This window comes from Tubulanus polymorphus, chromosome 11 (genome assembly GCF_964204645.1).
Source record: "Tubulanus polymorphus chromosome 11, tnTubPoly1.2, whole genome shotgun sequence".
Classification (NCBI taxonomy): Eukaryota; Metazoa; Nemertea; class Palaeonemertea; order Tubulaniformes; family Tubulanidae; genus Tubulanus; species Tubulanus polymorphus.
The window spans coordinates 4976735-4990545 of NC_134035.1; the positions used below are offsets into that span (position 1 = coordinate 4976735).

Here is a 13811-nt window from a genome sequence, read left to right on the forward strand (position 1 = left end):
CCTCCTCCGCAATCACAAATATCATCAAACGATTTACATTTACAAAATGGTGGCAAATCTTACCTGGAGAGAAACGAAAAGTTACGATGGAAATATGATTTTTGTTTCAAATTGTACACTGTTTTCTCAATGATGATTTTATTCTAAATGAATGACATAAACAAAATTGTATAACATTGCACGAATTCGAGGACCTGCGTGTCTCCACTCACCGTAGGAGTTTATCATAGATCTTTCGTCGATGCATTATTTTAAATTGTACACGATGCCAGTTCAAATGAGTATCGCCGAAAGTAAAATTGACGATACCGTTTCTCACATTGGTCGACGTGGATTCGGGGAAAAGAAAGCACAAACACTCATTTCGATTCTGCATTACTCAAATAATTGCCCCGTCCGTACTTCTTATCTAGTTTCCCAGCAGCGTCATAGCGCGAAATGCTTCCATGTATTTGTTTTTAGCGCGACAGGTATACGAATACCAGCCGGTCAGGTCAGCTGCCGTCGGCGACCTGATCACCAAACGAGCCATAACCCGCTCTGGTTGACGAGATGTGACCAACTCAACGTTACCCTTCGATGTTAACTCGGTGGATTTTTGTTCGAAGTCGCTCAAACCATTCATTATATGTGTTTTGTAGAAACGGATTTCTGGTAGCGGATACCCGGTGGCATCGCAGTTCAACGTTACCTAAAACAACAATATACATAAGATCAAAACAAGTGAGGACCCAGTGCTGCGTTTAGCGGAATAGTTCCACGATCGAATATTTACAAAAAGTACCCGATTATTGTAAGAGCTTACCACCAACGATTTAGGTAACTAACTAGAACAAAGCATGATAGGACCTATAGTGTTATACCACAGTGTTGTCGAATAAGATCTAACTCAAATAGAGTTGAAATTCATATTCGATTCATTTACCATAAATGGTGCAATTCGAACATCGAAAGGGTCTAGATAGTTACCTAATCGATGGGCTTGTATAAATATCCGATCCGTGAAACTAAACCACAGGTACAAATACATAACGACCGGGAACAGGATGAGTCGAGAAGATACACACTATCCGTGTGAGATGGATGACGAGAGAAACCCAACAATGATTCAGTCAAAGATAAATAATTCTTGAATTGAAGTGTGAAAAATTCTTGAATTGATGGCTAATAGTTTTTATAGCCGGAACGTTGCTCAAAATAGATCTCTTCAATTCAAGAATTTTTCATCTTTGACTGAATCATTGTGGGATTTCTCTCGTCAACGATTACGAACAATTTTAGAATATATTACCTCTGTCTTGCTAGTCGCATTGAGCACTGTTTTATGCCATTCGTTGTTTGAAATGAATCTAATCGGTTCGAACTGCGCGAATTTGATCGCCTTCGTTTGAATGGGATGTCGATAACCGACATCCAACTTCCACTGATCCTCGAAAATCGCTGACTGGCTTCCATCCACTTTGAAATAGGATATGAGACGGTTTTCCGCGCGAATCATCGAAACTGGTTTTACGAATTGACCATTTTTGCTCGTCATTAGAATATAAGGACTCGGATAAGCCACGGAGAACACAGTGACAATGGTCTTCTCTTTACTGCTTATTGGTACCACCCCGACATCTTCCGTTTTATCCCGCAATAAATTCTGATACAACGGAGCTGCATATAACAGTACGTTTATGATCTTTCCAAAATCGCTTCTCTTGGTGATGAGTGAACACATGGAAGTGTGAATCTCAACTACTTTGTCGACGCCTAAATCCGAGTAAGCAGTTGATACGCAGTATTCGCCGGTGTTTTCATCTGTTATCTGTTCAGCGTTCATTTTAACGAATGTGCTCGTCTCGTAGGTCAGATCGTCGATCCATTTATTATACGTTCCGTGATTGATGATCGGGTTCGTGCTGTGATCGTTCGTTTTTTTACCGTCGTGATCGAATGATTTGTACCAGTCTTCCGATGTGGCCCTCAAGACGCCTCTGCTTGCTTTGCTGCGTGAGAATTGCGGGGCCGCTTCAGTGACATCGAACGTCAAGCGTCGCAGTAACGTCACCGTACCATCGGCTGTATCTTCCAGCACTATTGTCTCCGGAGATGCGGTAGCTCTACCCAACGGGATATCGCGCATCATTACCATTTTACCGGCCTTTATCATAAGATAAATGTAGTATGTTCGGCAGCCGGTCAGTATTATCGTTAGGCGGTATGTTCCTAGTTTTTTTCGTGTTTCTGGGGCTGATTCGACTTCTAAACGTGCTTTTGTTGACGAGCCAGAAGTTTGTTGAGATATTTTACCGTATCCATCATCATCACCAGTATCTGAAAACGTGAATTCAGAGATCTTCGCATCATACTGAGAATCAGGCTTTCTGGTATGAGATGGTTCAACACCGAACATTCAAAGATTGAGCAACAAAAGAACAAAATTTCTTCCTTCCTTTAATATACCTAGTAGGTATACGAAAAATACAGATGGAATAATTTACCCGTATTGATGACTGGCACTCCTCGTTCAGGTAAAGTAACGAACCAGTGGGTTTCTAATTCCAGGCTCGTATCAGCGGTGACTGATATGACGAACGGTTTTAGTGGTTCGTACTCGGAAACTTCAACTCGCCGAATCCAACCGAGATTATCCGAGCACTCGTTATCCTGATCGTCTGCCCAAACAACACCAGACGACGCGATACATACCTGTAACATTTCATACAAACAAAACATGGTCAAAAAAGTGGTTTCTTGATTAGTATCTTTGTTCATGGATTTCCATGATTTTGTTTGTAACCTTACTGAAGATGACTATTTAGATAAAGTCGAAACGTGGAAACAATCATGAGTACAAAGAGAAATTTGGGACTCTTGCCCTGCGAGATGACGCCATTAGTATCTTACCCCGAAATTTATATCTATGATAGATTTATGAGTCCCTGTCGCAGTTTTCTATTTGAACAATTTTGATGATTGTAGTTTATCTGGACACCTCGTAATCTATGATAAATTCTAGGTTATTTTCAGAACAATAAAAAACACCGCGAGCAATACACGATAAATGATAATCTATAAACCGATACATTAATTTTCAGGCAACATAGAAATTATATGAAATCAAAAAACTATCGATCTGGACACCTCGTAATCTATGATAAATTCTAGGTTATTTTCAGAACAATAAAAAACACCGCGAGCAATACACGATAAATGATAATCTATAAGCCGATACATTAATTTTCAGGCAACATAGAAATTATATGAAATCAAAAAACTATCGATCAGCTTGATTACGAATCATTGACGGGGTTTGATACATATATACCACAGAGATTTAGTCAGTTCCAAAATTTGGAACGCGACCTGATTCGCTCTTTTGGGTCGTTCCAAATTAAACCGGTCTGAAATGGACCAGACCAATTTGGAACCGACGCTTTTCAGGTGTAAGCGCTTGGTCCGATCCAAATTGGGCCGGGCCGAATTTAGACTGGTCTAAGTATAAGCTTAAAACATGGAACAGGCCTATGTTCACAACAAATGTGTCGATGATACATTTCAGAATATCAACAAAAGCGTCGTCATTCACATTTCTAAATCGAACAAAGATATATTTACTCACCATGAACGTAAGAAATGTCAAACTTAGCTTCCCCTCCATGGTGACTACACTACGTGTGAAACTGCCAGACAGAAACGTGTATAAACAAGCCAAAATCATAAATAATGAAATGTTTTGTCTTTCCGCGTATAGGTAATTGCAACATTTAACATATCACTCCGTAATGTTTATCGTAATTAGAGGTTATTTTCCAAAGTATAGCCGTAAATATGTTATCGTTATCAGTCAAAATTCACATTCGATTTTACGTATCCTCCGCAATCACGTATACGTATCTGATATTTTACATTTACAAAAAATCGTGAGAAAAAAATGTGAGAAAACGCAAACTCATGACGGAAATAAGATTTTTTTTTCTTAAATTTTACATAGTCTTCTTAACGTTAGTTTAATTCCGAAGGAATGACAGAACCAAAATAGTATACGATTGAACGAATATATCATCTAAGGGCCTGAATGTTTCCAGTTACCGTAAGAGTTTATTATAGACCGCTTTTCGATGCATTATTTCAAGTTTTACATGACACCATTTCCAAAGAGTATATACTCTTTGGAAATAGCGTCAAAAATCGAAAGTAAATTTTACGTTAACTGTTATGTATAGTTTCGCTGAGAAATGCGTAGAAAAGAAAACACACATATTTATTCCAATTCTGGATTACTAAAAAAATTTTCCGTCCGTACATCCTGATCTAGTTTTCCAGCGTCATAAAGCCAAATTTTTCCATGTATTCGTTTTTAGCGCGACAGGTGTACTGTGAATACCAGCCGCCTACGTCAGCTGCTGTCGGTGACCTGATCACCAAACGAGCCATAACCCGCGTCGGTTGACGAGATATGACCACCTTCTTGTTACCCGTCGATTTGATCTCGGTGGATTTCTTTTCGAAGTTTTGCAAACCATTCATTCTTAGTGTTTTGTAGAAACGGATTTCTGGTAGCGGATATCCGGTGGCATCGCAGTTCAACGTTACCTATAACAACAATAAACATAAGATTAAAACAAGTCAGGACCCAGTGCTGTGTTTAATAGTTCCACGATCGAATATTTTCAAAAACCATCCGATTATTTTAAACCTACCACACCAACGATTTAGGTAACTAACTAGAACCAAACATGATAGGATCCATAATGTTATACGACAGTAGTTGAATAAGAAAATAAAAACAGTAATTTTCAATGTTTTTACCAAAAAAGGTGCAATTCACCAATAAGAAGGAGTCCAGAATTAGTATTTCGCAGGTACCAACAAATACACTCGATCAAGAACTATTTTAGAATATGTTACCTGTTTCTTGCTAGTCGCATCGAACACAAATCTCGTCATTTTTTTGTTTGAAATGAATGTAATCGGTTCGAACTTCGCGAATTTGATCGCTTTCGTTTGAATCGAATTTCGATAACCGACGTCCAACTCTCACTGATCCTCGAAAATCGCCGACTGGCTTCCATCCACTTCAAAATAGGATTCGAGAAAGCTATTCGTGCGAATCGTCGAAACTGGTTTTACGAATTGACCATTTTTGCTCGTCATCAGAATATAAGGACTCGGATAAGCGACGGTGAATACAGTGACAATGGTCTTCTCTTTATGGCTGATAGGTACTACACCAAACTTCTCCAGAGCGTCAATTTTGATGTGCCATATATCCTGGTCTAACGGAGGCGCATATACCATTACATTTTTGATCTTTCCGAAATCGCTTCTCTTGGTCATGAGTGAACACATTGAAGTGTAAATCTCAACTACTTTGTCGACGCCTAAATCCAAGTATGGAGCTGATGCGCAGTATTCGCCGGTATTTTCATCTGTTGCGTTCAGTTTAACGACCATCTTCGCCTCATAGGTCAGATCGTTGATCCATTTGTTATACGTTCCGTGATTGTCGATCAAGTTCGGACTGTAATGGTCCGTTTCTTTACCGTCGTTATCGAATGATTTGTACCAGTCTTCAGACGTGGCACTCACGATGCCTTCACTGGCCTTACTGCGTGAGAATTGCGGGGCCGCTTCAGTGACATCGAACGTCAAGCGTCGCTGTAACGTCACCGTACCATCGACTGTATCTTCAAGCAGTATTGTCTCCGGAGACCCGGTAGCTCTACCCAACGGGACATCGCGCATGATTACCATTTTACCGGCATTTACCATAACATGTATGGTGTATGTTTGGCAGCCGGTCAGTATTATCATCAGTCGGTACATTGCTATTTTTTCTAGTGTTTCTGGGGCTGATTCGACTTCTAGACGCGCTGTTGTTGATGAGCCCGAAGTTTGTTGAGATATTTTACCGTATCCATCATCATCGCCAGCATCTGAAAATATAAATTCAGAGACATTCGCAAAATACTGGGACTCAGGCTTTCGGGGATGATGCGGTTCGACACCGAAGGATTGAGCAACAAAAGAACGAACTTTCTTCCTTTTTTCAATATATCTAAAGGTACACGAAAAAAAGGCGATCGAGCAATTTACCCGTATTGGTGATCAGCACTTCTCGTTCGGGTAACCGAATATACCAGTGGGTTTCTAATTCCAGGCTCCAGCGGTGACTGATATGACGAACGGTTTTCGTGGTTCGTACTCGGAAACTTCAACTCGCCGAATCCAACCGAGATTATCCGAGCACTCATTATCCTGATCGTCTGCCCAAACAACACCAGACGACGCGATACATACCTGTAACATTTCATACAAACAAAACATGGTCAAAATGATTGATTGAATATGTGATTGATGCATTTCAAAATATTGACAAAACATTTATCTATAAATGTATTTAGAATTGGGACGTCACGAATACAGCCAGCATGATTCCCCGCGATAATTCTGTTTTCACATTGAAATAGAGTCAATGGTTAAGCGTAGAACTTTTTCTGACTGTAAAAATTGTTGCGAAAGTCAAAATTAGCTTCCCCATAGTGATGCATATGAACTGCAGTAAGCGCTGTATTCGTTATTATGATTTATTCGTATAATCGTGTAAATTGCGAGTGGATATTGCGACGTTCGATTTACTGTGGCATGTTAAACGTGCTTATTTTCCAACATCAACATAAAAAGACGTTCTAATTTCCGAACAAATCATATGACTGACGCGTCAGTCTCCTCCGTAATCGCAAACGTCTGTAGTATCACGGTTGAAAAATTCCAATACTTGACAAAATGGTTTGATGTAGGTGACAGATCCTGCCCAAACGATACGATACATGCCTGTTACAATTCATAGAAGAATGATCAAACATGATCAAAGTGAATGATAGAAATTTGTTAATGACGCATTTCGAAATATGGACAAAACATCCATCTATGCGTTATTTTTAATCGTGCACAGAAAAAGACAAAGGCGTGTATTTTCAGTTGACTTGGTGAAAGTCTTCATATTTGTATGCCGGTAACTTTTGGTTTCGTGAAGTAATCGTGAAGACAAATAGTACTTAGAAGGCTTACTAGATTTCATTAAAAGTACGAGCTTTCGCTACTAGTGTATATAGTAGCTACATCAGGTAGTTGAGCACTCATTTCAGCCGGTGACCTGGCGAAACTATAGAAGCGAACGCTCATTTTCGTCTGTTGTGGGGTATTTTTCAATTTGTACACTGTCGATTTTCCAAATATGATATTTTTTCTGAACAAATGAAACAAGCATAAAATATTGTTGTTGCTTCGAGACTTATCTTACTACGGACTTAAGTCGGTGCAGATGTTATAGATTTTCCGCAATTCAGATATTTCTTAAGAATCTAATTAAATGCAAATTTGAGGTACAAGACGCCTGCGTGACGACATATCAATTGAATAATTACAGTCGTAAGGACTCCTTGAATTGTCTGAGGAAATAAAGCATAAAGACATATGATTCAAAAAGGTAATCAATTCATCCATCTGTTTCCTCTAATGGATCAAGCAGTTGTTGCGGCCAGACTGTCTACCGCTGATCGCCGCAGACGGATTGTGGACTGATCATCTTGAGGATCTATTTGTAAAATAACAGCGACTGTTAGCGAGGATGACTCCCGAATACATCAGTGAACAGCGAGTACGCGCGGCTTTGAATCCTGTCCATACGTTAGTCGATGCGCTGGAAGAAGCGTTCAGGAACTTTTCTAAGGGTAAAGAAGGGGGCGCAATTCAACCCTTACGTACGAGGCTTGAAGTCAGTGATCACAACGGGCAAGTTATATTTCTATTTCATGGCGTTGACAGCGCATTTCCGATTAATTTTTGGGTAAATGAAATTGATAGTCAGAGTCGTGGCACTTCTGGCGTGGTGGGAAAATGTTACATTTCAATAAATGGACCAAAATTGTTTTGACAGAATGCTGATCGCTATGCCTGTCTATTCGGTAAACGACCAAGCACTCGCCATAAAGGTACTTACGCTATACAGCGAAAATAAGAGGAGGAATCTTCCGACTTATCAAGGCGTCATGTTGTTGTTCCACGCCGATACTGGCTGTTTGGCATCGGTAAGGCTGTCAGATCACATGCGGTACTAAGTCAAAATAGTCCGATCAAATCGTTCGCAATGTCTTATGAGATTTCTTTTCAAAATAGATAATCGATGCTATTTCGGTGACAGAAATAAGAACCGCAGCCGCGTCTGCCGTCGCCACTAAGGTACAGGTCTAGCTACAGAATGATTTTCTTCCCCTTAATCTATTGACATTGTAACGTCCCTTTTATCTATGATATATAGTGCATCTACCGCGGTGAACCGAAAATATTGGCCATTATCGGAGCCGGCTCACAAGGAAAAGGTCACTGGAATGTGTTCTCGCAAATTTACTCGTTCACTGAAGTATGTCTTCGAAAAACCGAATAAAACTTTCGAAGAAAATATTTTCTAGAATGAATAACTAATTCTAACGTATAGGTTCGAGTTTACAGCCGAACGCGTAGTTCATCGGAGAAACTGGTGTCTCATATCGGAAGTAGAGGAAAGGTTTGTGAAAGCGCGGAAGATGCCGTGAAGAACGCTGATATTATCATCACAGCAACATTCTCGAAACAGCCGCTAGTTTTTAAAGACTGGGTCAAACCAGGAGCTCATATCAATGGTTTGTTTTTCAATCTTTTTTAATTTTCTATATTCTCCTTCCCCTGGGAGACTTTATTCTATGAACGCCGAGCGAAGCTGGATATAAGAGGGGTTTCGCAACCTCAAATCCATAACCCCCAAATTTCAAACTACAAACTCACTTATATTTTTCTTGTAAATTCAGGGAAATTGAAATGAAAACAAATGACAAAAAATATTCTATGCAAAATTTACTATTTTCAACTCGATCTGTTAGTGAGTTAGAGATCTGAGAAAATCAAATAATTACCTTGATAATAAAAGGTTTTTATAATCAACGGTTGTTTCAACCAATGTATTGCAGCATTGGGAGCCAACTCGCCGGACCGGCAGGAACTGGATCCAGTATTAGTGAGAGATTCCGTCGTGTACGTCGACGACAGACGAGCCGCCATCGCGGGAAGTGGAGATATAATCCACTCCAAGGTAGAAATAGAAAAAACAAAATTCGGTGTTTCATCATAGAAATTCGATTTTTATTTTTTGAAGAATTCACAGTGATGCATCAGAAGTAGTATATCCCAAGAGAGTTAATGTATTGGCAAATCTGATTGGCTGTTATTTGGCGTACTAACCAATGCGAAAAATTGACACATTCATAATAAGAATAACATTCTGATATCAATTTCATTATCGTTATGGCTGGCTTATGTCGACAAGCAACGCGACGCCTACCGACTCCTACCGACGCAACTGAGAGCAACCGCGATCGCAGCCCAGCTTATGTCGACTGCGCTCCGATTCGCAGCAACTGAGGTCGACTAGCGGGATATGAGATCCTCCCAGTTGCTTCCCTACTTATGTCGGTTGCGATTACTAGCAACTGCAACGGCTCAAATGGTCACGTCATAAGCACTTTGAGAATAAATTTGAATTATTAGGAAATATATTTCTATTAAAAAAGCTATTTCTTTAAGACTTTGATCTTTCTGATTCTGTTTTGACTACAACGTGCTAGCGACATCTATAAAGATGGCCGCTCACACCATAATTCTACCAATTTCGTTTCTAGATCTTTGGTCCAGTCCTCTGCCGTGCTGAAGGTTTTGTTTACGTTTTGAACTACTTGAATTTGAAAGTTTATGACTAATTACGAATGACGCTAACTAGCGGTGATAATTTGTACTATGTATATGCGGTCTCTCATTGGCTGGAACCCCAGCGCTCAGTTCCGTCGCGTCGCAGATGAGCTTATGTCGGCTGCGATCGAAAGCAACTGCCCGCCTACCGTAGGCCGGAGTAGAACATGGGCAACTAGCCGGATATGGCTTGCGACGAGTCGGTAGGCGTCGCGTTGCCGTAGCAAGCCGGCTTATGTCGAACCGATTGAGGAGCAACTGGCGGCCGCTAGTTGCCGCTAATCGGCGGTAAACCCAGTTGCGTCGGTAGGCGTCGCGTTGCTTGTCGACATAAGCCAGCCTTGGAGCAATCATGACAAATGATTACTCCAAGATAAAACCTCATATTACAGTCAACCCCCTATACACTACCCACATCGGTGCAGCAGAACGATTTTGGCGGTATAGAGAGTATGGCGGTATATCGGGGGCGACACGGTATATCGGGGGTTGTCTGTATTACAGTCAACTCCTCATATACCGGCTACATAGGTTACTCAGGATTTTAGCGTCTGGTATAGGGGTTACTTTCACTACATTTATTACATTTATTTATTTTCACCGGTTGAAAGACAAAATACACATGTTCCATTCTTGGAAAATAACCTGGCGTTAAGCGCTAATGCTGATTTATCGGGGGGGGGGGGTATATAAGGGGTATATACTTGTTAATTTGTTGTCCATTAAACTGTAGGCAGAAATCTACGCAGAAATTGGAGAAGTGATCGATGGTAGAAAGGAAATAAAACGTGATCCGATCACTATATTCAAGTCATTGGGTAAGAAAGAGATAAAACAATAACTTAACTCACAATTAATTCTTTTTCACAGTTTGATAAAATTGATCTCAAGTAAATCAGCGGCGAAAATGAGCCGAAAAATAGATTTACAAACATTAACAATTGAAATCAAATACGGTTTTACAACGAACTTCGGGAGACCAGTAAAATATATTCCTTATAAACACGAGTTCGTTATGTAAAGTATGAAATTATCGATATCTGTTTCTGTTCGGGGCGAAATTATAGAGAGTTGTTGTTGATTTTCCTATTTTAAAGGTTTAGCGATTGAAGACGCGGTTACTGCCAAACTTGTGCACGATTCTGTGCACAAAGAAAGAGCAGCCGACACTGACAGAAAGTCGAACCAACAAACTGGACGAAAATAAACATTTACCGATACTACATTCAACGTCCAATTAATCGTTGATCGTAAAAATAGACGTTTTTCGAATTTAACTGACATTAATTTCACGTTCAATTGTAATATGGACGTATCTTAACTGACATTAATTTCATATCCAATTAGCAATTGTAAAACTGAATATATATATATGTTTCAAAATTTCTGATATTCATTTAATCAATTTCTGAGTCCAAGATCGTACGACGCGTATTAGTAACACATTACACGTAGCGAAAACCGACGGTTGGAAAAACTCTTACATTTCTGTAAGTATTTTCTCTGCAAAATAAATTCAGCAACGATTTGTTCGACCAACAAATCACTGCTTAATTTATCACAAATTCATGTAAGCACAACCAAGAATTTTCAAATACTAATAACGGTTAAAAAAATTCTATAAAAGATCCACTATATGAAGATTTGGCAACTTTATCTTCATATATTTATTCAGGTTCTTCCAGTCTCGATCGATTGTTACTATTAATAGATTTATACGTGATGAACATCATTTAGATAACGATAAGCTTGTAACTGTTTCTGTTAATTTTTCCATTAGTTTGTATCACTACTGATTACTTGATTATTCTCTTAGTTCTGGATTTGTATATTTCACAATTTTTTTGTAACTCAATATTCCTGAAGATGAAACGTCGAATAAACTTCTAGCTCAATTAAAAACATTTATCGTACTTTATGTTATTTTTCGTTGTTGCTGAGCAGTTGTCATGATGGATTTCTCAATTTCTCAAACATTTCGAAATTTGTGCTTCAACTTTAGGATGAGTAAAAATAGTGTGAACTATCATCTTCAAAACATTATTGAATTATAGAATATTCACTAGTATCTGCCTAGTTTGAAAATGAAATCTCGGTAATAAGACAGATAACAAAAAGCGCTATTCCGAAAGCTCGCTCTCCGAAGGCCCTTTTAGATAGCTCGGTTTCAAAGTTTTTAAATCTATCGATGCCATCAACTGTCCTTAACAGTATATTCCATAAATGAGCTTCACACGACTTAAAGTCACGATCACCAAACGACGTGCGTGTTCTGGGCAACGCAAGCGTATTTGTAATAACAGATCTTGTTGCCACTACTATTAGATGTCGTAATGAAGATTAGGTCCTGTAAATATACAGGAGCTATGCCATGGACTCGAAGATCTGGACTGATATCTTAAAGTCAACTCTTACCACAATCGGGTATAGCCAATACAATCTACCCAGAATCTGAATAAAATAACGAAATTAATTTGCAACGAACACGTATATTCCATATAGTGTATGAGTCAGGAGAATATCAAAATATCGATTATATGTACATTTCAAGCGATCGAATTTCTGTCAAACTGTCATCACCGTCATGACAGGTGTAGAAACATGTCAACGGAATAAATGCCGATGATTTCTGCGTTTCAGAATGAACCGAGTTTAGGCCCTAACATCGCTGAGCAAAGGTAAGCGCAATTATTTTTTCATTTTCCAGTGAATACGCCACAGTCTTCAGCGAATCTTCAGAGCAATCTTTCGAATCGAGAGAACCAACGCGCACTGAAAAGATTACACTCAAAGACCACAACATTTTGGCTACACTGACTTGAATAAATCGACCTAGAATGAATTTTCATCTACCGCAGTTTCTGTCAGAAACTTGTGCAAAATCTCGTTTATCATCAGAAATCACAGTTTTCAAATCTTAGTTCATTTGTAGTAAAACGGGACGTAATTGATTACGTTTAATTCCACCGAATTTCAATCTATTTGAATATAGGCTAATAAGATGCAGACGATCGCGATCATTTTCGTATTCATAACATGTACGTCTGTCGATTCGTCGATGACAGACGGAGACTGCCGTAATATGTGCGACAAGACGTGCGCGTATACAAGATGTCGAGTATGATTTGTTTCGACCTGGAAGGATGCGAGTCCCAATGCGGCGGAGAGCCTTCGGGTTGGGACTGTACCAAGATGGACGGTTATTCTAACTACGAAGCGCGAAAGAACGCGTGTCGCAGCCAATGCGAGAATGTGTGTGAATACACCAATAAAGATGAAGTGAACATCTGCACGTACGCGTGCGTGAAGAATAGCGGCGAACCTAACCAAATGGCTTGCGCCGACCTAACTTCAGCTCCGGATTGTTACATAGATTATATGGAAAATGAACGCTAATAAATCAACTACACGATGAACCGTCATAAAACTCACATTTGATTCGTGATTAAAATGATTAAAATTGAAAAACAGTTAGAATCAAACTTTCGATTTCTTATTTTGTTTTGAATACGGTAACATCTATCAAATAAACAGATTCATAGTGACAATGATATATAAGTTATACATTTTTGAGACGAATTTTCATCAAATGTTAGACCAGACAACTTAACTGAAGAACATGAAAACGAAAAATGAATAAATAGACCAGCAGGTCAGATTTAGGGTCAGAAGGAAGGGGTGTTCACTAAAGAAATTTAGGGCCAAGCTTAGCCGCGATTTCTTCCACACTCAAAAGTATTTTAGAATCTTCTAGAATGACGAAAGAGCCAATTACCGCAACATTTTTATATTTCTCTTCAGTCCGGAATTTTTGAGGACTGTTTTCGGTGTTTAAGATTTTCAACGATTCAGATTGCTTAATCTAAGAATCCTAATCAAATGCAAATTTTAGGTACCAAACGCCTGCGTGACGATATATCAATTCATTGATTAAAAAATACGTCTCCTTGAAATGTGGAATGTGGGTGGATTAAATAATTTAAAAAGGTAATCAATTCATTAATGTGTTTCCTCTAATGGATCAAGCAGTTGTTGCGGCCAGA

General features: G+C 39.2%; 3 protein-coding genes across 3 annotated transcripts; 1 reads left to right on the forward strand and 2 right to left on the reverse strand.

The window, feature by feature from the left end:
* Window positions 1-125: 125 nt before the first annotated feature.
* LOC141912745 (uncharacterized) lies at window positions 126-3672 on the reverse strand. The gene is made up of 4 exons (XM_074804118.1): window positions 3608-3672; window positions 2487-2694; window positions 1292-2319; window positions 126-691 (listed from the first exon to the last, which is right to left on the reverse strand). Exons 1-4 carry the CDS (start codon window positions 3644-3646, stop codon window positions 410-412), a joined length of 1557 nt encoding a protein of 518 aa, XP_074660219.1. The 5' UTR covers window positions 3647-3672; the 3' UTR covers window positions 126-409.
* A 373-nt stretch (window positions 3673-4045) lies between these two features.
* LOC141913243 (uncharacterized) lies at window positions 4046-4977 on the reverse strand. Its single transcript, XM_074804710.1, has 2 exons — window positions 4897-4977; window positions 4046-4581 (listed from the first exon to the last, which is right to left on the reverse strand). The coding sequence occupies exons 1-2, from the start codon at window positions 4933-4935 to the stop codon at window positions 4300-4302; spliced, it is 321 nt and encodes a 106-aa protein (XP_074660811.1). The 5' UTR covers window positions 4936-4977; the 3' UTR covers window positions 4046-4299.
* A 2641-nt stretch (window positions 4978-7618) lies between these two features.
* Window positions 7619-10986, forward strand: LOC141912931 (ketimine reductase mu-crystallin-like). The gene is made up of 8 exons (XM_074804363.1): window positions 7619-7782; window positions 7928-8078; window positions 8167-8229; window positions 8309-8410; window positions 8486-8669; window positions 8994-9115; window positions 10502-10586; window positions 10866-10986. Exons 1-8 carry the CDS (start codon window positions 7619-7621, stop codon window positions 10973-10975), a joined length of 981 nt encoding a protein of 326 aa, XP_074660464.1. The 3' UTR covers window positions 10976-10986.
* The last annotated feature ends 2825 nt before the right edge of the window (window positions 10987-13811 follow it).

Coding starts and splice junctions, on each gene's coding strand:
- LOC141912745 (XM_074804118.1), bottom strand. CDS start 3,646: ATGGAGGGGAAGCTAAGTTTGACATTTCTTACGTTCATG. Junction 2,320..2,486: donor AGTGCCAGTCATCAATACGG/GTAAATTATTCC, acceptor TCACGTTTTCAG/ATACTGGTGATGATGATGGA. Junction 692..1,291: donor ATGCGACTAGCAAGACAGAG/GTAATATATTCT, acceptor TTGTTGTTTTAG/GTAACGTTGAACTGCGATGC.
- LOC141912931 (XM_074804363.1), top strand. CDS start 7,619: ATGACTCCCGAATACATCAGTGAACAGCGAGTACGCGCGGCTTTGAAT. Junction 8,411..8,485: donor AAATTTACTCGTTCACTGAA/GTATGTCTTCGA, acceptor TCTAACGTATAG/GTTCGAGTTTACAGCCGAAC. Junction 10,587..10,865: donor CACTATATTCAAGTCATTGG/GTAAGAAAGAGA, acceptor CCTATTTTAAAG/GTTTAGCGATTGAAGACGCG.
- LOC141913243 (XM_074804710.1), bottom strand. CDS start 4,935: ATGACGAGATTTGTGTTCGATGCGACTAGCAAGAAACAG. Junction 4,582..4,896: donor ATGCGACTAGCAAGAAACAG/GTAACATATTCT, acceptor TTGTTGTTATAG/GTAACGTTGAACTGCGATGC.